General features: G+C 40.3%; 2 protein-coding genes across 2 annotated transcripts in view; one reads left to right on the top strand and one right to left on the bottom strand.

Moving 5' to 3' along the window:
- LOC144378612 (uncharacterized) overlaps positions 1-26,427 on the bottom strand; it is a 262,662-nt gene that overhangs the window by 16,892 nt on the left and 219,343 nt on the right. The gene's annotated exons all lie outside the window — the stretch shown is intronic.
- Positions 1-26,427, top strand: part of Myrfl (myelin regulatory factor like) — a 71,656-nt gene that overhangs the window by 26,006 nt on the left and 19,223 nt on the right. Inside the window, exons 10-13 of the mRNA XM_005328761.4 lie at positions 4,827-4,935; positions 5,701-5,810; positions 22,885-23,048; positions 23,703-23,766. Of these exons, the coding sequence (XP_005328818.2) occupies positions 4,827-4,935; positions 5,701-5,810; positions 22,885-23,048; positions 23,703-23,766 (447 nt within the window). The remainder of the gene's footprint in view (positions 1-4,826; positions 4,936-5,700; positions 5,811-22,884; positions 23,049-23,702; positions 23,767-26,427) is intronic.

Genomic DNA, 26,427 nt, shown 5'->3' with positions numbered 1-26,427 from the left:
TGCCGGCCCACTAGAGCTGGCTTGTGGATGAGCTGCTGTACAACATGGTGGCCGAGAATGTAGATCAATACTGTAATTGGGGACAATGAGTCTAGGTTGCTACCTTTCCCTGACTCTGTGCTCACTCAGGGCAACAAAAGTTGCTTTGTGGAGAATGAGCAAACATGCATGTGGGATGCAGAAGGGAAGATCTCTGGTGTTCACTCAGGCACACATCCAAGACATGGGGAAGACGACACAGATGTGACTGAGACTCTGATGGCTGAAGCTCTGGGAAGATGAGGGTGGTCTGAGTGTTCAGCAGCTTAACTTGCTCAGTGTCATTGTGTCTCCTGACGTGACTGCAGATTGGAGAAGGAAATGAATCTCTGACAGCGGAAACTGAGTGGAATCAGCTTGAAAACTCAAGCCAGAAATCAAAGGGATGTGAAGAATATCCATGTCAATGCAAAACAAAACAAAAAGCCATGAGGAAGTTGAGAGCTGAATTGCATCAGTCAAATTCTGTGGTGGAAGAAATTGTGGCATGATATTTAAAAATAAAATCTAAAAAAAGAAATCCGTTAAGACGAAAGGCTCAGAGGTTGTTTTGTTTTTCTCCCATGCATGCCAGCCAGTGTACTAGTTGAGGACAAAATTGGACATGTGAAAAGCTTAAGAGAGTCAAGCATGCAAAATCTCCCCCAGGGCCACAAGCCAAGTGCAGAAGCTCCTCAGCTTGGTGAGCTGGTGTCCCCACGCTGCTCCTGCTCCAGGCTGGGCCAGGCTGAGACCCTGACCAGCTCATGGAGCCCGAGACCACCTTCCCTGAACACATGGGAGTCCTGTGGCCTGATAGGTCTCTGTAGTGCAGTCCTTGAGTTTACGACAAAGAGACCTTGGATATGACACAGCCCGATGATGGCAGCCAATTCTTTTGTGGTCAAAACTTTCCAAAGCTGCTGTGGGCAAGATCACATCAAATACCCAATTTCAAGCTCCTTGCTCCACACACACTGGTGCATTACATGCTCACCTGTGTAGGGCTCCTGTGCCGAGAAGGTACAGTGCTTGCCCCTAGGGTTTTTCCTAGGTCAACTGGACACAAGGGGAACAGGCAATCCGGGCTGTCAATATTTGGCTTTGGGAAGTTCATAAACCAGCATTAGCAATCTGAAGAGATATTCTTTGAAGAACAATGTTATAAAGTGTTCAGTTCTCCGAGTTAACCCTCAACATTTTCTTTGGCTAAAAATCCATTTAAGACAGCATGGTAAAGTACTAGAGAACCCAACTGCCATGACTATGATTCTTAGCAATGTCTTTGGGGGAAATATGGTCAAGGACCCATGTTAAAAATCAAGAGCCATTTTCCTTCTCTGTGGTGTGGACAGGCTGAGCAAGGGCACAGCCTCTTTGGCTTTCCATCTGCAAGAAAGGAGCCCACCCTGCCTCCATGTTATTCTCTGTGGGGGTTCATGCAGGCTGTGCAGGATCCAGGAGATAATGAGAAGAGACCACAGGACTGCCAGGGGCTCTTGGGTAGGTAGTGCCAGGCCAGTCCTAGATGGCTCCTGATTGACCCCCTTTCTTAAATTCTCTCTCTCCCTTTTTTTTTTTTTTTTTTTGATACCAGGGATTGAATTCAGGGTCAGTTAACCCCTGAGCCACATCCCCAGCCCTATTTTGTATTTGATTTAGAGAGAGGGTCTCTCTGAGTTGCTTAGCACCTTGCTTTTGCTGAGGCTGGCCTTGAATTCTCGATCTTCCTGTCTCAGCCTCCAGAGCTGCTGGGATTACAGGCATGTGCCACCGCACCTGGCCCCTTTCTTCAATTCTGTCAGTAATTGGTCTCCTGTGTCACTACCTTTCTTCTTTCTTTTTTTTTTTTTCTTTTCCTCCATTGAAGATTTTTTTCAGACTCTTCCTTAGGTACTGCACAGGCCCTGAAATGAGTAAGACACAGCCCTAACCCCAAGGAAGAGAACATTTATTAAAATCTAAGCTCCAAATAAGAAGTACTCATTGACTCTCCAGTACTGAGGATAGTATCAGCACATAGTAGCTACTTAATAAATATTTGTTTAATGAGTAAAGGAGCTCACAGGGACACATGTGCAGACCATCATGTAAAATTGTGATTACCCTATTTTATCTGACCTGGAAGGCCCTCCCTGCTCTGGCCTCCACCTTTATGATCACATTCTTAATGACACACTCAGCCTTGTGCAGACATCTTTCAGGGGATTTGCTACCTTGGGCCTTGGTTCCTGGTGTTCTCTCTGCCTAGCATTCCCATCTCGGGTTCATTCCTTCCACCCCACCCCCTTCTACATCTTTTCTTAACTCTTAAAATTATTAAGGTATGTGGCAACTATGAGTTGAGTACCCACAACATGCAAGGAGTTGTGCCAGAAATTGGTCACACAGTGATGCACAGAAAACCATGGTCTCAAGTGTGTCTTCATTCATTAGAAGTGTGTCTCCGACAGGGAAACAGAGGACAGAGTGGACGTAATTAGTTGTCTGCTGACAACTGTGTCTGGTGCCATGAAAACGAGCAGGACAATGAACACATCAGAGCGTAAGACCCTTCCTAGTCTTGAAGGCCAAGAAATCTTCTGAGGAAGGGGTATGGGGGAGATGGGGGTGTAAGATGTTGGGGTTTTAAGGCAGGGTCAATGGCACAAATGAAGGTCCTCAAGGGAAATCAGAACATATTTGAGGAGACATATTAAGTCAAGGTCTTGTTTGGACTTGACCATCTCTAGGAAGCCTCTCGTTCTGATTTCCTAAAAATATTCTGGGAACCTTGGAGCATCTCTGATTTACGGAACATAATTCCATCATTGCCTGCATTTCTCCTATTGTAATATAATCCTGTGATATGCTTATCTTCCTGTCGAAACTACAGACTTTTAAAAGACAATCATTTTTTTTTAAAGTCCCAACACTTAATAAGTCCTAATATGTCCAAGGTGATTGGTAAATGTTGGTTGAATCAAACAAATAATAGATGAATTGAATTTACCTCTCGATAACAGTCATTATGAAAATAGTGGTTTGCTCAAAATTATATTCCTGGATAAGTATCTGAGGTAAAACTAGTCCATTTAGCCAAGTAGTCTCTAGCCACTGTCTTCACAACCAGCTAAACTTGTGAAGGTCTAGGAGTCTTAAGTGATGGTAAGAGGAGGTGTCCTGCCACCTCATGGAGTGGTCAAGGGAAAAGTTGACAGTCATGGCAGGGTTCTTAAAACAGCAACTATAGGGGGGTTGAGGCTGTGGCTCAGTGGTAGAGCACTCATCTAGCATGTGCAAAGTTTGGGGTTTGATCCTCAGCACCACATGAAAATAAATAATAAAATAAAAGTATTGTGTCCAACTACAACTAAAAAAAAATTTATAAAAAACCCAGCAACTACAAAAAGCATTTTTGATTCTTCTGTCACATGGATGGATGCCCCAGGCAGTATATTTTAATTGCCAGAACAACTCTGGTTTCATAAGGAAATTTGGGGGACAAAGGGCTGCCAATTTTTTATTTGCCAGATAAGGGCAGATAATGTTCCTGCTATTTTCATCAATTCATTAAAAAATAATAATAAAAAAACCTCAAAGGAGAATCCTTTTATTCAAACACATTTAACTTTGGGGAAAGTTTATTCTATTTTATTGATTTGTTATCATTTTTTCTGAGGTCAAGTGATATTTTTTTGAGTACTTCACAGTGACAGTTGAGGATACCTTTAGACATAAGAACACGTGTCTCAGAGAAGGATGCCATCATTCCCCAGATCTCAGAGGGATGGGTAGCTCTGGGTCCACAAGGACTACTGGTTGGTTAAACCAGGTTTTCAAACCACTTGGAGAATTTTTCTCCAGAAAAATGTTCAAAAGCAATTCAATGATATAGGAGGGGAGGCTTCCTAGAGATGGTGAAGTCCAACCAAGATCGTGACATTATGGTTTCTCAAATATGTTCTGATTTCCCTTGAGGACCTTCGTTTGTGCCATTGACCCTGCCTTAAAAGCTCAACATCTTACTCCCCCAGTATCTCCCCCCATACCCCTTCCTCAGAAGATTTCTTGGCCTTCAAGACAAGGAAGGGTCTTACGCTCTGATGTGTTCATTGTCCTGCTCGTTTTCATGGCACCAGTCACAGTTGTCACCACTCTGTCCTCTGTTTCCCTGTCGGAGACACACTTCTAATGAATGAAGACACACTTGAGAGCATGGTTTTCTGTGCATCACTGTGTGATCAATTTCTGGCACAACTCCTTGCATATGTTGTGGGTGCTCAACTCATAGTTGCCACATACCTTAATAATTTTAAGAGTTGGGAAAAGATGTAGAGGGGGGTGGGGTGGAAGGAATGAACCTGAGATGAGAATGCTGTCTATACCTAAAGGTTAGTACTGGAACTAAGAACTGCATTTTCAATTTGTAAATACAAGTTTTGCTATGAACCTGTGCACTCATTTGAAAATGATTCCTTGTGATTGTGAATAACCATTTGTTTTTCTCTAAGTAAGGAAGCTCTTCTCAGAGAGGATTCCCTACTCAGAGGAGAGAAGTAAGGCAAGAGCAGTAATGATGGAGCATTTGCCCTGTAATTTAGGCTCAAAAACTCTGGATTCATTTATTAGTCATTAGATGGAAGCCACTGATAAAAACCGTAAAAATTTGGATTCTCTGAGAAACCCAGAAATCCCGCTTAAACTCATTTGGAAGAGAAGAACAGTGCCATTGTCAATATTCCATAATTTCTCTGGGTCACTCTGGGCATTGATTTGAATAGCAAATATCTAAACGGGTGAAATCTGCTCTTCTTTAATTAAATTAGGTTGACACAAATGAACAGCTGAGAAGAATAGCACAAATGAGGATTGTTGAATACGATTACAAACCTGAATTTGCATCTGCGATGGGAATAAACACTGGCCATCAAACAGGTACACACACAAATTCCCATTTTAATTGTGGATTGTCAGCTATTAAATTTTTAATTCTCTCTTTATTTGAGGTTGTGTGTTATTGCATTTGACAACACCCTGATGATGTAACTCACCTTCTGTGAAACCCATAGTCACTAGCACAGGAAAGGTTAAAGGATTTCTGTGTCACCTTTACAAAACACCCCCACTTTTGCACCCCAAGGTTCTGGTGGAGTATTTTGAATGTGTTGTTTCTTTTCCCTGGAGTCCTCTTGCTCATGAGATGAGGGTTTAGGGGCAGATAGCAGCTCACCCTGTGGGAGGTATAGCATGGGGCAGTCTTGGGATGGAGAGAGGAGGTGGAGTGGGTCTAGGTAAGAGAAAGAGTGAGAAGTGGTGTGTGTTCTCCACCCAGGAATCTTAAAGAGGAAAGGAACATTTAGGAGCAAAGACCTATAAGAAAAAGGAAATCAAGCCAATGCCCCCACACTGCCTTGTATGTACAGAGATTTTAAGGTGTTTAGTCAACCTTTCCAATATTTGGCAGAGTTAAAAAAAAAAAGTAGAGAAAATGACATTCCTACTTTAAATCCTATGGTGGTTCTTGGCTCAGACTTTCTTTGCCTCAAATGTATTGTAGATCAAAGTGAAAACTGAGAAGGGATAAGAATCTATTTCCAAAGATGCCCATGGCCATCAGTATTCTATTCTGATACAGACCTGGAGCTTTTTTTCCTGGAAGGTCTGCTGTGGATGAAAACTTTTGGAGTGTTTTGTACACAGGAATGATTGCCCAGGAGGTGCAAGAGATCCTGCCCAGAGCCGTAAGAGAGGTTGGTGATGTCACCTGTGAAAATGGAGAGAAACTGGAGAATTTCCTCATGGTGGATAAGGTAATCAGCCACTCAGTCTACATGTGCGCTTTGGCGGTCACCCCGCAGATAAAACCCCCTTTTAACCAGAAAATAGGACATCGAAAAGAGTTCTTCACTGAGCTGTGGAGTGAGTTGGTATCAGTTATCCCACAATGGCCATAGGCACCAACAAGAAGGGACATCAGGAGGTTTCTACCGCAGGAGATGCCAAATGTCGGAGGCGAGGGGTGGCCTGGGTCAGCTTGCACTGGTCTTTCCATCTTATCTTAAAACAATCATAACATCGTTTTGGAGGTAATACATATGGATAGCTATACTTCATTAACATGTAATAATAAAAAGTAGAAGTCCTGAATATGCCATAGTAAGGATTCCTCTTGAGCAAGTGTTGTTGAGGGGAAACCAGCACTGCCAAGTCCACTCGGCACGAATCCTCTTAAAACAAGGGCCAGACATCAAGATAAACACCAACAGAAAGTTTTTGATTAGACTTCATTTTGAAAACAGGACTAGCCAGTCACGGTGGCTCACACCTGTAGTTCCAAGTACTCAGAAGCCCAGGAGTTCAAGGTCTGCCTGGGCAACATAGCAAGACCCTGTCTCAAAGAAACAAAGCAGAACTAAAACTTATGAAAATCTCTCTTATGGAATACAACTTAAACCATAAGCACGCAATGTGCTCCTTCTCAGAACGACGAAAGATTGAATAGAGTGTTGAATTATTTTTAAGTAGTTTTTTGATGAAATTAGGTTGGACTTTCAGAGTACAGTCATAAAGTAGGTCATTTTTACAAAGATATTCATGGGACTTATTCCCTCCTCCCCCCACAAGGGCCTGTCTTAATTCCTTCAAATCATCCTCTTTTGAAGGAATGTCATCATGCCTCTGGCTTAGCTCCCCTTCACTGGGTGACAGGTCTCAGTCTGCCAGTCCCTTGCTTGTGGCCACAGTGTGTGTGATTTGTGAGGTTCCCTGATACTATGCTGTCGATCCTGTGAAATCTGCATTTTTTTGCAAGGTTGGCAAATTCATTCTGCTGCCGGTTTGGTTTACACTGCCTTATTATACTTGATGCCCAGAGGAAAGACTGATTGTCATAGGGATTTTATAGTAGAGGAGAGATGTTTGAGTGGAGATGAATTTATAATTGGTCATTTCATGGGGACATTGCTTCCCAAACTTCAAAGTGCATACACATTAATGGGATTTTACTGAAATGCAGATTTTTTATTCAGGGAGATCCTGCCTGTCTCACCAGCCTCCAGAGGAGGCCTGTCCTGCCAGCCTTGCTGGTTAAAAGGCACATTGTGTCTTTTCATGTTAGACCCCCTCCATTATCTTCTACCTGCAAGCCACAGACAGTACTTAGATAAGAGCATCTCAGAGGCCTGCTCAGTTGTACTCAGCACTGGGCTGCAAGAGTTGAGTGGCAGAAGTTCACTTATTGCCTTCACGGGAACATCTTTTGGGTAGAAGAAATTTTCCAGTTGCTCTCTCCTAGATCTAGGCTCTCGCTTCATTTGAGAGGTATAACATAAGATATTTATTTACCTATTTTCCAATTTTTTTTTTTTTGTACCAGAGATTGAACCCAGGGGTGTTCAACCTGTGAGCCACATCCCCAGCCCTGTTTTATTTTCTATTTTGAGACAGGGTCTTGCTCAGTTGCTTAGGGCCTTACTCAGTTGCTAGAGCTGGTCTTGAACCTGCGATCCTGCTGCCTCAGCCTCCTGCCTCAGCCTCCGGAGTCACTGGGATTACTGACATGTGCCACCTTCCAATTTTTTTATTAAAGTAAAACACATACTACATAAAATCTATCATCCTAACCATTTTTAAGTGTACAGTTCAGTGGTATTAAATACATTTGTAATGTTGGGCGACCATCACCATCATCCATCTTCAGTACTCTTCTCATTTTGTAAAATGAAGCTCAGGACCCATTAAACTCCCCATTCCTCCCTTCTACTTTATACCACCTTTCTACCTTCTGTCTCTATGATTTTTGACAAAATCTAAATACCTCATGTAAGTGGAATTGTACAGTATTTGTCTTCCTGTGACTGGTGTATTTCACTCAGGATTCTACCCTCGAGGCTCATCCCTGTTGCAGGATGTAGATTTCCCTTGTTTCAAGGCTGTATGTAAAGCCATCCATTGTAAGTGTAGACCACATTTTGCTTATCCATTCATCCGTTGGGGGATGCTGGGTTGCTTTCACATTTTAGCTACTGTGAATGATACTACTATGAACATGGGTGTAATATCGTTTTGAATTCTTGTTTTCTACTTTTGTGGCTATATACTCAGAAGAAGAATTGCTGAATTATGTGGTAATTCTATTTTTTAAGTTTTGAGGAACTGCTACACATTTTCCAGTGAGTGTATCATTTTATCCCACTTATAGTATCCAGGTATTCCAATTTTTCCACATCCTCACTGACACTTGCTGTTTTTGTTTTGTTTTTATTTTTATTTTCATGGTAGCCATCTTAATGGATGTGAGGACGTATCTCATTATGGTTTTGATTTGCATTTCCCTAAGGATTAGTGACACTGAGAATCCATTAATGTCATTTTTGACCATTTTTATACCTTCTTTGGAGAAATATTTGTTAAATTTGTTGCCCATGTTTAGACTGTTTTGTTGTTGTTGTTATGGTTGAATTTTAGAAGTTTTCTATTTATTTAGGACATTTGTCCCTTAATGTAATTTGAAAATATTCTCTCCCATTCTATGGGTTATTTTTCATTTACTTGATTGTGTCCTTTTATATACAAAAGTTTTTAATTTTGGTAACATCTAATTTGTTTTTTCTTTTATTATTTGAGTCTTTGGTGTCATATCCAAAACTGCCATATCTAATGCTACGAAATTTTTGCCCTATATTTTCTTCTAAGAATTTTAGGTTTTACATTTGGGTCTTTGATCCTTTTGAAGTTAATTTTTGTACACGGCATTAGACGAGAATTCACCTTTATCCTAATACATACAGGCATTCAGTTTTTCTGGTATTTTTTGTTGAAAAAATACTTAGAAGTATTTGTTTGATAAAGTCACCTTTCCCTCAGTAAATGATGTTGGCACCCTTGTCAAAATTATTCAACCATATGTATGTTTATTTCCAGCTTGTCTATTCTATTCCATTGGTTCACTATGTCTGTCTCTATGCTGGTTTCACACTATTTTGATTACTGCTCCTTTGTTAATAAGATTTGAAATTGAGAAGTGGCAATCCTCCAGCTTGGTTCTTCTTTTCAAGGTTTCTCTTCAGGATGTCTTGAGATTCCTTTTGAATTTTAGATTGAGTTTTTCTCTTTCTGCAAAGAGCATCATTGGGATTCTCATAGGGATTGCCTTAACCTGCAGATCACTTTGGGTATTATTGACATTGCAACAATGTTAAGTCTTTCAATCCATAAACATGGTATATACTTCCATTTATTTATATCTTCCCTAATTTCTTTCAGCAATATTTGGCTGCTTTCAGTATAAATCTTCCACCACTTGGTTAAGTTAATTGACATTTTTTATGCTATTATAAATGGAATTGTTTTATAATTTCCCTTTCATACGTTAATTGTAGAAAAGAAACTAATTTTTATTGGTTGGCTTTGTTTATTGCAGTGTGGCTGAGAAACTTGTTTTAAAACAATAAAATACTAAAGTTTTCCAATAATTTACTTTAAAAAAAAACAACATAGAAAATACTTAGAAGTATTTGTACACTTGCATTTTTATACATCCTCTGGGGTGAGTGCACAGGTGTCAGTCACAGGTGCAGTTTATCATCAGCCTGCCAAGGTGGAGTCTTGTGGGGTTACCTATCTTATAGCAGCTATGTTTCTTCTGAATGTGATCCTTCTCTAGAATGCTCAGGAAAGAAGTATTCCTGAGCAGGAAAGTATAGGTAATATCATCTTCCCAGGGCCTTACGACTGTTATTATTCAGCAAAATAATTAGTTCTCCTCTCTGTCCTCCATTATCTTCCCATTCTCCAGTAGAGTTGAATGGGAACATTTGGAAACTATTAGCAACAGAAGTTCTCTGGGCCACCCTGCTTCTCCCAGGAGAGGTTACAACCCAAGTTCGTTCCTAGGAAGGGAAACCCAGAGCTCTGGGAAAGTAAAGGACAGCATTCCTGTTCCAGGCAACCAGGTTCATAGGTCATCTGAGGAGAAAACCATGCCAAGCCAGGATTCAGTATATAAATAGAATTTTACAAAATGGAAAATTTGCAATTCTTTCCATAGAAGAATTTTGTAGTGATATTATCTGTGGGGTTGTCACTAAGGCCATATTCATTGACAGAATCTGCAATACCAAAAGCAGATGCACATTTTCCCACCTTGATGAAATAGGAGAAGCCCAGGATTGCTCTAAGACTCTCTTCTGAGGATAGACTTCATTTGCTAGTTAGTCCTCAACCCTGGAATCCTCTACAACATTGTAAGTGCTTCTAGACATCTCCTTTATTCTTTCTCATTAGGAATACAGGGAATTTGGCTCCTCTTCTGCCATGATCCTTGTTAACTGTAAAATAAGCAAGATGCATGGAGAGCCTCTTGATTTCCTGGCCTCCTACCCATTCATGTGGGCCATGTGGTGACTTTGATTGACACCTCCATGGCTGCTTGTTTTAAGGAATTTGGGGCTTCATTATGATGAAGTAACTGGCGCAGTTCAGATTCAGATAGTCTCTCCATCCTTCTCTCCATTTCTTTTTCACCACCTGATTCTTTTTTATAAAGAAATTTTCATTGAAGCTAAAGAGAAAACTAGAAATGCTTATGAAAATGTTGAAATGTTGTTCTTCATGATTGCTATATCAGTTTCATGAGTACTTTGCTACTTCATTCCAAAATAGGAAAAAGAATAGCTGGATCTTTATAGACTAGCCATATAACTAACCAAAGTTGAAAATTAGTGATGTTTGTCATAGTTGGTATGAGCAGCTAGCTTACTTCTTCCCCTTCATAGGAGACATGACCTTGTAAGATAAACTTTTCTTACTGGGGTACTTTGCTGCTTATCATACATTTCACTTGGCTGCTATGTGCCCCCGTGACGGCTCAGTGATAGGAGATGGAGTAAGAGAGTTCAGGGATTGATCCTGAGAGCAAGGGGACCCAGGAGATTAGCAATGGGGAATTTTCCTGTTTGCTTGTTCGTTTATCATTTTACTAGAAAACTTTTCTGTGATTATTTGGGAGCAAGTGGTTATATTTCCTAAGCTTTATTGTTAAGTGTGATCAGTATAAGAGCAATGTATTCCATACAGGTAAGAACTGCCTTAAAATAATTTACAACTAAGCTTATATAAAGATGAGGTGTATCTCAAATGATTTATGTTTCTTTTTCATATAAGATTGCATGTTATAAGCCATCCTATTATGACTTAGTGTGTGGCTACTTTTTACTTATTTATTCTGTTTTTTCCTTCAATCACAACCTACCAGGAAATTATCTATTTGGATCATGTGACGATTAAGTAATAATTGGTTCCTGTCTTCATGTAGCTTCTAGTTAAACAGGGGGTGATGAGATAGGTACACATATTATGACAATGTGAATACTGTGAGATACACAAAGCATTCTTTCAATTCAGAGAAAGGAAGAGAACATCTGGACATAGGGATTCATGGAGGGAAAGGAATGGAAAGAGCTTAGACAAGCAGAAAGACACTGGGGACTGAATGTGTGACCAAGGGAGAACAGGTGACCTCTTGAGCTTCCACCACATCCAAATAGACACCAAGTCATATTGTCTTTCTTTGGTAATATCTCTTGTATCTCAGCTCCCATCTTTATTCTATCCATTTTTTTCCCAAACTACCACAATGACTTCCTAACTGACCTGGCAGTTGCCAATAGACTTATCTTCCTTAAAAACCAAACCAATCAGGTTGCGGATGTGGCTCAGTGGTACAGCACTTGCCTAGCACGCATAAGACCCTGGATCAATCCCCAGTACTGCAAAAACAAAACAGGACAAACAAAACAAAACATCAAACCAACCAATACAAAACAAATGTCTGATCATATAATCTTCCTTTACCAGTTTTGGCTCTTTATTTGCTACAGACCATGAGGACCCTCTACGATCTGATTTGAGCCTTTTATTTCCGACTCAGTTTCTAACACTAACACCAAACTCTTCACCCTGCACACCTTCATGTGAAGCTACATTGAGCAACAGGCTTCTCACCTTTTGTCAAGTTGGAAGGGCACTTTCAGAACAAGGTGTGTGTGCACATGTTGGATCCCTAGCTCGGAAGCCTTTGCCACCTCTCACCAAACATTCCTCCAATCCTTTCCAAAGTCTAGCGTTTCCATCTCCCTGTAGGGCTTCCCTCCCTTCCAGAAGCTTCCATTGCTTCCCTTACCTGGACCCACAGGGTATGTTGTTGGTGACCACACCAGCCTTTTTCTCTGTTTCTCAGATCTGCCATTGAGTGTTTTCTGTCCTAATAACTCTTCCTTTGGACAAGCTCATCATTAGGATCTCCATGCACAGGCCTTCTCTGATCACCCATCTGAAATCATCTCTGCATCTCTCCGTTTAATTTTTTTCTATAAGGTACAGGGTACCCTAAATTAGAAAATGGTGCCCCTCTGGCTACAGACCCCATCCGTCCTCTCTGCTGGGCCTTGGTGCTGTGAGCAAGCTGCAAACTTGTTCATAGAAGCTTGGAGAGTATTTGTTCCCTACTGAAATTATCTGCTTACTCACCTACTTGTTCTTTGCTAATCTCCCCAAATAGCTGTGTGAGAAAAGAAATTTCGTCTATTTTTCAAAATCGTTTCTTCAGTACTTTATTGTGTTTTTTATCCCAGAGTTTCCAGGACTGTGAGAATTCAACAAATATTGGTAGAATGAACTAATGAGTTCTGTAATGTCTCGGTTGATCCTGTCTCTACGCTGCCTTAGGCCTCTGAGGACACATCTTCTAGAGGGTTTATCACATTGTGTTGTCATTCTCTTGCACTAGATCATGGGATTCTATGGTTAGAGACTAGGCCTCCTCAACCCAGTGCTGATTAGGACAGGATCTGATTTGTTGTAGATGCCCTTTGTTATAGTTGGGAATAACAAATTCCTCCAAAGCCTCATATGTTGAAGACTTAATCCCCAAGACAGCAATATTCTGAGGTGGGGGCCTTGGAAAGTGATTGGATCATGAGGATGCTGACCTCATCAGTGGATTAAGTCACTGATGGGTTCAAAATTGAATGGAGCCGCCATCAGCTGTAGGAGGTGGGGCCTATCTAGAGGAAGGAGATCACTGAGGGCCTTCCCTGGAAGGGTAAACCTTGTCCTTGGCTCCTTATTCTCTCTCTCTCTCTCTGTCTCTGCTTCCTGACTGTCATGAAGTGAGCATCCTTCCTTCACCATGCACTTCTGCCATGATGTTTTGCCTTGCCTCAGGCCCAAAGGGATGGAGACAGTTGACCATGGACTGAGACCTTTGAAACCATGAACCCAAACAGATATTTCCCCTCTTACTTTTCTTTTTTCATTCATTCTTTCTTTGGGGGAGAGGGTAGTAGGGATTGAACCCAGGGGCACTTAACTACTGAACCACATCCTCAGCCTTTTTAAATATTTTATTTAGAGACAGGGTCTCACTGAGTTGCTTAAGGCCTCACTAAGTTGCTGAGGCTGGCTTGGAACTTGTGACCCTCCTGCCTTAGCCTCCCAAACTGCTGGGATTAAAAGGCATGCGCCACCATGCCTGGATAAATGGTCTAAGATATTTCATCACAGAAATGAAGATCTGACTGACAAGAATTTGTTCATGTTAATGCCTAAAGTTTTGAATCTCAATGAAAGGGAGAGAAGTAATTTAATTACATAAGGAAGTCTGAAGGAAAGGTGATTTTCAGTGGGGGAAAGATGAGTTCAATTTTGACTTTGAAATGTCAACTGAACACTCAGATGAAAGTGTCCAGGAAGTGACCGGGAGTGTGGAACTTGGGGAGCAGTTGGGGATTGAAAGGAGGCTGCAGCCATGGATGAAAATATTAGGAAGGGGAAGAAGATTAGAGATGAAGGTTACAGATAGAAAACCTGTGGCCAAGTCTGGGTTGCAGATAGTGTTTTCCCTCATGCTATTTAAAAACTTTCAAATTTGTTGCCTACATTAAAAAATGAGGAGATCTTCATACATTTCAGATTTTTGGCTTCCTTGAAATGTCAGAAATTCTGGGGACATGATTCTGGGTTAGTCTCTACCCGTAGGGGCTTCTGGCACCTTCCTATTGCTGGTCCCTGTTACCTGAGTAACAGGCCCCATGGCCTTTCAGGCTCATGTAGAATGAGAAGCAAAGGAACCAAAGCAAAAATCCTGAGGACACATTCTGAGGACACATTCAGTTAGAGCTCACAGAGGAGGAAGAGGAAACCCGTGAAGGCTGAAAGGATCGGGCAAAAGGGGAGGAAGACCTGGGACAAGCACAGTATTGAAAGCCACGTGAGCTGAGGATCAAAAGGAAATGGGGAAGAGGTAGATGAGATCCTGTCTCATCCTGGCTCTCTCTGGGACCTACACCAGGAGTGGGTATAGGATACACACAGCCTTAACTTAATGAAATACTGGGATTGTCAGTCTTATTTCATCATGGAAAGCCATTTTCCAGATCCTCAACAATACCTGGCATTATCGGACATTCCGTTGTGCAATTCTGATCCACTTAAAGTAACATCATATCGTTTTCCGTCTGTCTCTTTCTGATTACTAATACAGTTGTGTATCTCTTTCTTGTGTTAGTTACTTAGGTTTCTTCTTCTGTGAATTGTTTGGCCTAGTGTTCCATGGGTTTGTGTTTTATTTTTTGGGGGGGAGAGGGGATGAGAATAAAACTTTTCACTTGGCTCTGTTATTTTATTCTTTCCCAGCACTCTCGAAAATAAAACAAATACACTAAATCCATAGCAAGAGCTTGAGAGAATAATAATTATTTTCTATTTCAAGGCCTTGGCTTACTTCCTAGTGTTAATTACAACTTCAAGCTCTATTATTCACTTGTTGTTTATGATTATTATTAGTCAGTCTTCCCCATTAGAAAATATGCTCTATGAATGCAGAGACTGCATCTACTTTATCTGTTTTGCCTACTATTATTGTTTAGGAGAATCCTTAGGTATTTGAGAGGTGCATCATAAAGAAATATGAATTCTATTCCTTAGTTGAATATTGAACCACATGTGTCAGGTTACAAAGCTGGCCCTGGGGAATCACAAGACACCACCACGGCCCTCCAAAGGAACTCAGTTGGGAAGCCAAGAAATCAGAGAATCACAATAAACTGAATGTGTGCTTGTTCAGCTGGAAATTTGTTTCGGTCGAAGGATTCAATTGCATTTAAACAGAAGTAACAAATATCAAACAAGAATTCTAGACCAAAAGAAGGGCAGCAACAGTACATATAATTTGGAATCATTTTGTGAAGCTCACGCTCATCCCGTGTGAGGCAGAGGTCAATAGATGACCTCCCAGGAAATGAGCCCAAGAGTCATTCTCTTTGCAAGAGAAATATGTTTGGGAAGGAAGCCTCTCCTTCAGGGACCTGTTAAAAATTCACCTGGAAGCCAGAGCTTCATACCATCTCAAAGGTCTGCTTTTCTGGTTTGGGGATTTTATTATTTTAAAGCCATGTTTGGGCCTGGTAAGATCTCCACAGAATAAACTCTTAGACAGGGATCCAAAGCTGAGTTTATTCAAAGCTCAAACAATGACCAGACACACCCCTTGGCTAATGACAGTTTCTCTCCCTTCAGCAAGCATTTTTGGAATGCTCAATTAAGGCTGGGTTATTCTCATGATTGTATTATAAAACATCGGTCCATGCAACATCAGGTGCATCATTTACCAGAAGGAGAGATTTTTCAAGTCTGTGGCTCTTTCTTGGGGAAGACATAAAGACCTGTGTTAGTTGGGCTCAGTAGCACACGACTGTAATCCCAGCAGCTTGGGAGGCTGAGACAGGAGAATCACGAGTTCAAAGCCAGCCTCAGCAAGATGTGAGGAGCTAAGCAACTCAGTGAGACCCTGCCTCTAAATAAAATACAAAATAGGGCTGAGGATGTGGCTCAGGGTTGAGTGCCCCTGAGTTCAATCTCTGGTACTAGTGCTAGTGTTTGTTAATTCACCCACATTTCCATGGACATTTCCTGACATGGAAAAGAAAGTGTATATTTCTTCCTTTTTTTTTTTTTTTTTTTTTCCTGAGAGGAAACCTTATATAAAAGGATGAAGGAGAAATTAGTTACTCTCTTCATTTTACTAGAGAGCATTATCATGACCTCTCAAAGCCTCATGGCATGAACCACAGCTGTGACAATATTCATTCATGTGATCATCAAATATGTACTGAGTTATTGGTCTGCTAGAGAATCACCCACAGGTGAGATATGGGCCCGGTCCTTGGTGAGGACAGGTGTTTACTATTAGGCAATTACGACACTGGTGTCAGGAAGGGAGGAAGGGGAAGGGCTTCATGTTGAGGGAGCAGCCAGTGCTACTTTCAGACATTCGAGGAAGCATACTATGCTCAGCGATTGGAGATGGTTCCATGTGGCTAGAGCATAGGTCTGAAGCAGACTGTGGGGAAAGACAAGTTTCAGTTAAGATCCTGCTCTATAGAGAAAGGAGAATTCGGGGCAGGGAGAAGAGGGAAGGGGGTCTGAAATCAAATTTCATGCATCTGTGATTTTGTCAAAAAGGAACCCAACTATTATGCGTAACTACAATGCTATTATAATAATAATTAAAAAAAGGATCCTACTCTAAATAATAGCTCTGATGTTACAAAAGCCTGTGTTGTTTTCCTGTGCACATAGACTTGCCAAACTGCCCCAAGTGTTCATTTAGAAAACGTGCTCATGCTGTCCGTATGTAGGCTGACCAAAAAGCAAGTATTTCAAACGGGGAGTAAAAGATTCTTGTGTGATCTGGAACATTTGCCACTTTTTCCTCCACAGTCTCATTAGTAGTTTTTGGTGGCGAAAATTGGTTTGATCATTTTTTCCATCCTAACTGTAAAGCTGTGTTTCAGCAGAGGCAGTGGGCCCCATTTAAAATTGTTACTATCTGGACAGAGCTGAATAATTAAATTAGGTTCAATTATAAAGAATGTTTATAGCCAAAGATGGTCATCAAGTGGGGAAACTTTTCAAAATGCCTCAGCGTACACCCATCACAACCCTACTGTATTAAAAAAAATTAATTTCTCAGGCATTTGTGATGCACATTACTGATCAAAATCTTCTCACAGAGAATGTATCGCCTATGTAGAAAAGGACATTTTCAGAAAAATATAGATTATATTTTTTTAAATATGCTGGCCTCACTGTAGTGACAGAGATCAGAAATAAGAACATTTAAGTAATCTAGAAAGAGTCAATCCCTATAACATGTCCTTGGAATTTATTTTTTGGTAATATTCTGTTGGATCCATAAAGTCAGGACAGGTCATAATTATAATCAGAAAAGTAGTAAATTCCCTCTCCACCTTTATTTCCCCTTGAATAGGAAAACACATGAATTATCTCCTTGTCTATCGGACCTACCTGGAAGACATATGATGCTGGCAGATTTGAGCTGAAGAAATTAGAGCTGGCTTTTTATCATTATTGACAAGTAACTGGACAGTTGCAGCCACTGCTCATATCTCATGAGGCAGTATTAAAAATCCCACTGAAGAAGACACTGCAGGAATAACTCACTGTGGTTTGGTGGGGACTTTATCATCCTTCTTTATGTTCCACTTTGGTTGGGGCTAAATCACAAATTAATGTCTCAAGCAAATATTAAACTTGAAAAAAGGAAGAAACCAGTTGTTAAGAAATAGAAAAAAGTAGAATTAGTTCCAGAAAGGATGGGAAGGAGCAGGCAGATGTGGGAGTGTTAGGACATGGAGCGGATAGCGCTGATAGATTGCCTGTCAAGGAGCAGGTCACAGGAAGGGTTCAGAGAGGATGACTGGGCTTCTGTTTGGGACTGCTGGGTTGACATCAACTGACCATGTGATCCGCTGTAAATAATACAGTTATAATTATAGAATGAGTCTGCCTACAGTATAAACACAGTAAATAATCATTTAATGTCCGTCATGATTTAGAATCACACACTGTTGTTCTTATCTTCGTGATTTATGCCTTATTTTTATTAAAACAAATTTAGAAGTCAAGGGAAATCTGCACCAGGATTCAAACAGTTAGAAGAACTTTTGTCAGGAGACTTTTGTTTGTTTGTTTTGGCATTTATTTCTGTTAATAATCTTTTTCGTGAAAAATTTTAAATATATATAAAATTAGAGAAAATAGTAATGAAATCCTAAGGTATGTCTCATTCAGATTCTAGTTACAAATTCTCATCCAATCCTGTATTATTTAAATCCCCTGCCAACTACCTTCTTCCACCAGCTGGATTATTTAAAGTGAACTCTCAAGTTGCTAAGGTTGGGATCCTAAATGTCTCCAAAGGCCATTGGTTGCCAGTCTGTGACACTTGGCCGGGGCAGGTGGCAAGGGGCGGTAGAAACTTCAGAGAGCAGGGTCTAGCAGAAGGACATTAGGTGTTGGAGGGTGTGACCTTGAAAGGGGATATTGGGACTCCAACACTTTCCTGTCTCTCTTTTTTTTCCTTCCCAACTACTGTGAGTTGAACTGCTTTGCTCTACCAGGTACTTTCCCACCATAGTACTGTTCTGCTTTGCTACAGGTCCAAAAACAATGGGGCCAAGTGACCATGATTTGAAACCTCTGAAACTGTGAACCAAAATAAACCTTTCTTCCTTATTAGTTTATTTTTCTCAGGTATATTTGTTATAGCAATGAAAAGCTGATTAACACAAATATCATATCATATTCTTATAGATGCCTTAGTATTTTTTTTCTAAAAGGGAAGAACTACCTCTTAAAAACAGAATCACTTATCATACTTAAAAATTTATAGGAATTCTTTAATATCAAATCCAGTCAGTGTTGAAATTTCCCCAATTGTTTTTATATATGTATGTATGAAACAAAAGAAACAAGCATATACTTATGGTTTTATCATCCATTGAGAATCATTATCTAGATCCATTGTCTTATGAAGAGTCAGAAAATATTGATACTCTATCATTGTTTTAGTCAATTTTTTTTTTCTGCTGTGACTAACAGACCTAACAAGAGCAATTTTAGAGGAGGAAAAGTTTATTTGGGGCTCACGGTCTCAGTCCATAGATAGCAACTCCATTACTCAGGACTCCAGGTCAGGCAGAATCATGGCAGAAGAGTGTGGCAGAGGGAAGCAGCTCACATGATGATCAGAAAGCAGAGAGAGACTCCCCACTTGCCAGATACAAATAACATACCCCCAGTGACCCATCCCCATCAGGGGATTAATTCACTGATTGAGTTAAGGCTCTCATAACCCAATCATTTCACCTCTAAACTTTTTTTTTTTCCATCCTCTCACACATGAGCTTTTGGAGGACTTGTCATATCTAAACCATAACAATAATTTTTCATTCATTCTCTGGAATTCTAAGATGAAGAACTTTCCCTTGTTAAATAGGTAGCTGATATGCAGGAAAGGAAAGATAAGCTTCACTCTTTCTTTTATTCACAAGCTTTCATAAAAATGAGTTAGACCACTACTATCCTCCAAAGGGTAGAAATAACATGTTTCAAAAAATTGAGTAGGATTTTGGGTGCTTTTTAAAACACATTTGATTCTTTGATCTATTATAGTGATTGGTCCTTTGAGGTCCCATCTTTAGCCCAGGGGACTGTCTCCGGTTGCCTCTGGAGTCATTTTGACACAACCTCACGATTCTCATAGTTCCCTTACCTTCTCAGTTGTAAGTCATTCCAGGTTAACTGCACACGGCTCCTACCCCAAATCTGGAGTCACCAGCTTTCCAGAGTCCTGGTTCCTTTCAGCAAGAATGATATTTACAGACCACATGAAAGTGCTCATTGTTAGTGTTGGAAATGTTTTTTTTTCTATTCTTTTTTTTTTATGAACATAGCTAGGGAATTTTGTTTTCTTTTTAAAAACAGACTGTGTCAGGAATTCATAGTAATATTTCTAACTTAAATTTAATATTGCAAAGAATTTTACTTGAATGTTTGGCTTTATATTTATCTCTCTCTCTTAAAATGTTAAAACTCGCAGTTTCTAACATGATTAACTTAGCTATGTATTTGTTTCATCCAGTTATAAATGGTATGGTGTATGCTTGTGTATTATCCATTGCTATTTTTTCTGGCTCTATGATTATTGAAAAGTTTAAGATTTCTGGTTTTTTTTCTTTCTTCCTTTTTTTTTCCCCCTCTTTTGGGATACATCGCACGAAGAATGGACAAATTACTGTACTTTCAAGACACTTAAAATAAGTCCTCTCTGTGAGGTTCATCCAGAAACTCAATACAAAATTGCTTCCTTTGTTTGCTTTTGCTTTTTATTTTTAGAGGATGTTTTGTAGTTTAATTATGTTTCATAATTATTTCAAAACTCACATTATTCTAAAGGCAAATTTATAGAACAAGGTATATTCAGAGAGCCTGGATTCTATTCATTTTACCCACCTCATTTTTTCCTTCCCATTATGTGTAAGAATTTTAAATTAGTTTTTGATTTACCCTTCATTTTTTCCAACGCAAGAAAATTTGCGCATATTTTTGTATCCTCCCCTTGTTTTAAACAAAAGGTAGCATACTATACACACTCTTCTATACCTGTTGTTGTCTACCCCTAGACTTTGCCCCATAACAGTATATAGAAATATTCTTCATTTATTTTTCAAACAGTTCCATTATATGCTATTATGTAATTATACCACAGTTTATTATAAAAACCCTTTATTGGTGTACACTGGGTTGATTTTAGTCTGTCCTCTTCCTCCTCCTCCTCCTCCTTCTTCTTACCTTTCACCAGGGGATGAGGTCTAGAGTAGATTTCTAGGAGTGGGATTACTGGCTTAAAAATAAAAACGTGTAATTTTGTTAGATACTGTTGAATTCCTCTCCATAATGATCTTATTAATTTGCAAGATTTGAGGGGATAGTTAAAGGGTATCTGATAAAACTTCAGGTTTTTGGATAACTTTTGAAAATGTAACAGAGGGATGTCTTTATTTATTCATTTTGAGTTTTTCTTAAACTAAACATAGTCCTCAGAGATCAAGCTTTCAGCCATTTTGTTTCCCAAACAGGAAAACTTTCTATTTTTTTTTTTTTTCCAAGCTCTCAGTACCCTTCAATTTACTTTCCTGTGTTCCAAGGGCACAGGCCTGTGCTAAGTACTGGTGAGACATGCGCATAATCAACACAGTGGCTGCCCTCCACAGACCCCTACTGACTGGGGAGACTGGCGCATAACACCTGGACACCACAAATGGCCAAGTGACAAAATCTAACATGTTCTGAGGACACTGTAGAAGAGAATGGTGTATTCTGGCCAGTGGCCTCTGGGAAAGTTCTGGGAACCGTGGGATGTAGACTGGCCTTGAGAAAGACATCTCTAGCAAAGGTAACTACTAGAATTAGGAAAGGTTTCAGACCCTCAGGCATGGAGACATGACTCTGGGACTTTGAGAGTTTCCAACTCTTTCACAAGACCTACCTGTCTTGAAGCCACATGAACTAAGCCTTAGATCTGTAAGATGGAGCTTTTGATTCTACTCTGAATGATAGCTTCCCAGAGTGTTTCCCCCTAAGCTTGATTTTGCGCAATGAGAATCTCAAAAACATGCAGCCCTGAGTTTGACCTCCCAACCACAGCCACTCTAGAGTCATTGGCCTGGGGCTCATTTCTTTAGGTTTCTTTAGGCAGTGGACTAGCCTCTTAAAGATGCAAAGAGTGCTTTAGGAGAGGAGAGATCAGGGGGTCAGGATGCCAGCTGACAAGAATGTCCCAGTTTTTGTGTGTGTGTGGCTGAGAGACAGATACTTATGACAACTGAAGTATCTGGGTGCTGGGGAGGATGGCCTGGGTTCTCTGGTTTGGCAATCTCTCCTTTCCCTTTCTGATAAGTGAGTGTATTTCTTGGAACCAGAATAATTGTGTGTGTGTGTGTGTGTGTGTGTGTGTGTGTGTGTGTGTTTAATCTTGTTTGAGAGTTCGGTTAAAATGTAAATTGTTCATGATAGTGATTGACAGGTTAAAGTAGACATTTAACTCAAGACTTAGCCTCTCACTTGCAGAGAAAGAAGCTGAAGTCCAAAGAGCTTATTACATTTTACCTGGGGCCTCACCTCTACAAAAGTCGGTATAAAAGTTCCTTGCTTAGCATCTGGATGCCCATCTTAAGTGACAATTGCCATTTTAAGGAAAAAGTTTCACTTTCTCACCCAGAGGCATTTCTGAGAAAGGCTCCCCACTCCCTCATACCAACCCAACCCTTCAAGGCCTGTGTTAGGACCCGCCTGGCTCTGATTCCTGAGCCTACCCCATAAGTCCTGGAACCCAGGCCTGTTTGCCCCTCTCTCCACTATAGAGGGATGGCCTATATTTGTCAGCTCTGACAAATAAACTCTGCTATGTATCTCTGCCTGGTCTCCGTCTTTCATTTCTCCCTTACCGTCTCTCCTTTCTAGCTTTCCCTTCAGACAGGACTTCGAGAAAAGCACAGGTCTTTCTTCCTCCCTGCTTTGCCCCAGCAATTGGATAAACATTTTACTAGGGAGAGAGTTGGAGTCACTTCTTATGGGATTTAGTGGTGAACACACAAATCAACATTCGGAAGGCTGTTCTGACTCTTTTTATGACTTTTAAATATAGCATAATGGCTATTGAAAATAAATCTTCGGATCTTGACCTTGACAACGTCCTTCAGCTCCATTCTCTCTTAGGCTACAAGGACATATTTCCATTTTATTGCAAATTGAACAGAAGCAGTTTTACTACACAGCCAGCAGTTTAGCAGACTGCTTTCAGTTTCAAACCTCTCCAGATTTATCTAGAATGAACTTGAAGTTGTGGGTAAATAACCATTTCCAACAGGGTGTTCTGACGGTCTTAGGACGGGGGTGGACAGTTACCCGGTGGCCTGAAACTGTACCTTTATGTACTTTGTATCATTTCCCTTTTTTTAGGACCAGATCTTCATGGAAAATGTAGGAGCTGTGAAGCAGCTCTGCAAGCTAACCAACAACCTTGAAGAAAGAATAGAAGAATTAGAAATATGGAACAGGAAGTTGGCCAGGTTAAAGCGACTCAGTAGTTTGAAGACATCAGCCAGTGAAGCGAGTTCCATCAGGTGTGTCCAGTGTGTCCACTAAAATTTGGGGGAAGGAGAGAGTGGGCTCTTTAAATCACTACATCAATATAAAGAAAGGTCTTTCAATCAAGCAGCGATCATTACTTTCCGATCACGAAGTCCCTATTCTTCCCTTAGAGTGTTTTCAAACACAATGGCCTTATGTGATACTTCTCTTATTTTTTTTCTGTTGCTGCTTTAAAAATCAAACAAAACATGAGCCATCTGTTTACTATCGCTCGTTATAGGAAGTGCTCAATTTTAGCAGAGGGATGGCTTCTCCTTTATGAAAAGAGGTGGTTATTTCCAAATTTAGAACACCAAGGTTCGTCCACAGGGGAAAAACTTCTTATTCTTTGTTTTCATTACTTAAGGAAGTAAATGCACATTTTCTGAGATCTATTTCTGAGGAAAAGAGAAATGTATTTCTTAATGCATTCATTTATGCTCACAAAGGTTGCTTTTTTTTTTTTTTTACAAGTGCCACCCCCCCCACCCCCACCAGCCCAACTGCTTTGACTTTTCTCTTTTCAAGTTATCACTGCATTACAAAAGAAAGACCTGCTGATGTGTTAGTGACAGCCTGGGCCTTTGTCATATAATTCCTGGAGAGGCATTTGAATAGTAATCAATTCTTTCTTTCTCTTTTCAAAGCAAATTTAGTAGAGCTGTTAGTACATCTTCTCCAAGAAGGGCCATTCCCAAAAAATCCAACAAGGTAAATACTCTTAAATTTATAATAACAGAGGTGATATTTTCTATATGAAATAAAAGTCTTTAGAGAAATTGATCAAGAATTTTTTTCTCCCACTTATTTATTTGCTGGTGGAATTCTCTAATTTGTATCTCATATACTTTAGGTCTTTGTACTAATGGTCATTCATACTAATGTCTTAATGGATATTAACTGTTTTTTAAAAGAGTAGACGTTGAGAAAAAAGAATGTAGAACATGTCTATTTCAGAAATATTATTTGGCCAGTTTTGTTTATACTGTCCTGGTCAGGTAAAACTCAGTAGCCCCTACTTGAAAATGGCCATAGGCTATAAAATCTATGTGGTTGCCTTGACCTCACCTAGTTCTTTATGAAGATCTCAAAGGGACTTCAGTTAATCCTCAAATCCCTCTTTTCCCTTCTAAATTTAGTACTAAATATGTTAATGAGGGAATAGCATTCACTTGCTTGCAAAGGTTAAAATGTGATGGTTTCATTAATTAAGGCAACTCACATCAAGTAAGATAATATTTCCAATAAAAAGTGAAGGTTAATTGTGTATTGACTTGAAGGATGCCCTCTCCCTCAGAGACCTGTGAGCCAGTAGCTTAGTCCCCTCCTAAATTACTCCTCTACTCCATGCAATTCACAGAAAGCTGTGAAATTCAGCTTCCTCCCTTATCCACCACTGGTCCAAAGGTAGTGCTTGCCAGCAAGATATGCCTGACTGTAACGGTGCCCTGTTAAAGGCTGACCCCATGCTCAGGCCACTGCTTCAGCTCACTCTCTACTCCCCTTGCTATACTGTGTTGAAGTATTATAAAAGGACTCAGAAGTATTTTACAATTCTTCTAAAAACTATTAGATTATTATATTGCTGACAAGCTTTTTGGTGTACCAATAAACATAAATACATGGGTAAATGTATTATATACACATTTATACACACTTACACATGTTCTGAGCAAGTTAATTAAATTGAGAAACATAATTCTAGTCTCTACTTTACAAAGATCATTGATAGGATTAAATGTGCTAAATATGTGCTAGTTACATATTGCTCTACAAACACAAAGCACTAAAAACATGTGAGAAAAGTGCCCCTTTATACTAACTTATTTGCAAAAAGAATGAAGGAAATAATATCTACATCCAGGACAGTCCTGATAGGTGCAGTTTGGTTACTTGCAATCTCCATAGCTCCTGTCTTACACCCAAAGATTCTCTTTATTTTGTAGTTATCTCAGAATGTTATATATGTCCATGAGAGTAGATCCTGGGTTCACCTTCCTCACCCTGTGTCCTTAGGGACAAGTACATATTAGGTGCTCAAGAAATACTTGCCAGATGAATACATGAATGGAAAGTTCAGTCTGAGGATATCCCCTGAAGGTTCACAATTTAAATTAAAAGCATAAAATGATTGAGTGTTTTGAATGTGTGGAATTGGAATGTGGGAATTGGAGTGTGGACAAACTCTTTGACTCTTGCAGTTTTTCTGAGAGGCCTGTTGGTAGTAGATAAGTCAGATGTGATCTCTTCTTCTAAGGAACTACAAGGCACTCAGGGAGATGGGGAGAAAATAAAAAGAACAGTTTTAGCTGGATGTGATAAAGGTTGCAGAGGCTCAGGACACTGCCCTGATATGAGAGCCCGGCTTCATAGACAGTATGCTGGGCAACAGCAATGGATCTGTAGGAGAGGTTTCAGATGGAATGGCAGAAGCAAACCTCTGGGAGCTAGAACTGGGTTCACTGAAGGACTAGGTGGGAGTTGGTTAAGGAGGATTGTGAAGATAAGTCTGAAAAATATATCTTAGGCTCAGAATTCCTGGATCACTGGAACGGTTAGTTCATTCAATAAGCCACGAAGACTTTTTGAATAATAACAGTGGCAAAATGTTTCCTTTTGTTTTTAGGGACATAACAATGGAGACAGCATAGCATTGTGTTTAAGAGCACAGATTGTAAAGCCGGATTTTAAAAATTCAAATCCTGGCTCTGTGACTTATTAGTGTGTGGTCTTGGGGTGAGGCATTTAGCCTTCCTGTGCCTCCTTTTCCCTGTCTCTAAAATTAGGATGATAAAAATAGCTGCCTCACAGGGTTATCAAGGGTGCTTGTGAGGATATGGGCATTGGTGTCTGCAAAGCACTCAGAAGAGCGCGTGGATCGTAGACAGTGCTGGACACGTGCTCACTGAAGTTGATGTGTTCAGACCTGCTGCTCTAGATTCTCTTACGTTGGTGTGCAGCAGACTCATCCAGGGAATTTAATACAGTACAAATAATGGGGAATGTTTTGCTCCTCCTGGGATGTCTTGATAGGACATCTCAGCTGTGTCTGTGAAGTTGACTCTCCCTTCTAAGCCAGAACCAACTCACTAGGTGACTTTTCTTCCTTGGGGCCTCCTTGAGTTATTGGGTCACTGAAATACATGTGTGGTGGGGAGTGGTACTCTTGGGTTGGTGGGGACGTTAATAAGCAAGTACTTTCTGTGAGCAGTTGATGGGCCTTACCAGATGGTAAGAAGCTTAGCTGGGAGGGGCCTCGACTTCCACATTGCTCCCCGCGCTGGCCAAGACCCATTCTGGAGAAAGCTTGAGGTCACCTGATCTAGAACCCATCCAGTTGCTCTTCTGTTCCTCTTTTCTGCACCTCCAAGA

This window comes from Ictidomys tridecemlineatus, chromosome 6 (genome assembly GCF_052094955.1).
Source record: "Ictidomys tridecemlineatus isolate mIctTri1 chromosome 6, mIctTri1.hap1, whole genome shotgun sequence".
Classification (NCBI taxonomy): domain Eukaryota; kingdom Metazoa; phylum Chordata; class Mammalia; order Rodentia; family Sciuridae; genus Ictidomys; species Ictidomys tridecemlineatus.
This window is presented reverse-complemented; position numbering and strand designations above follow the sequence as displayed.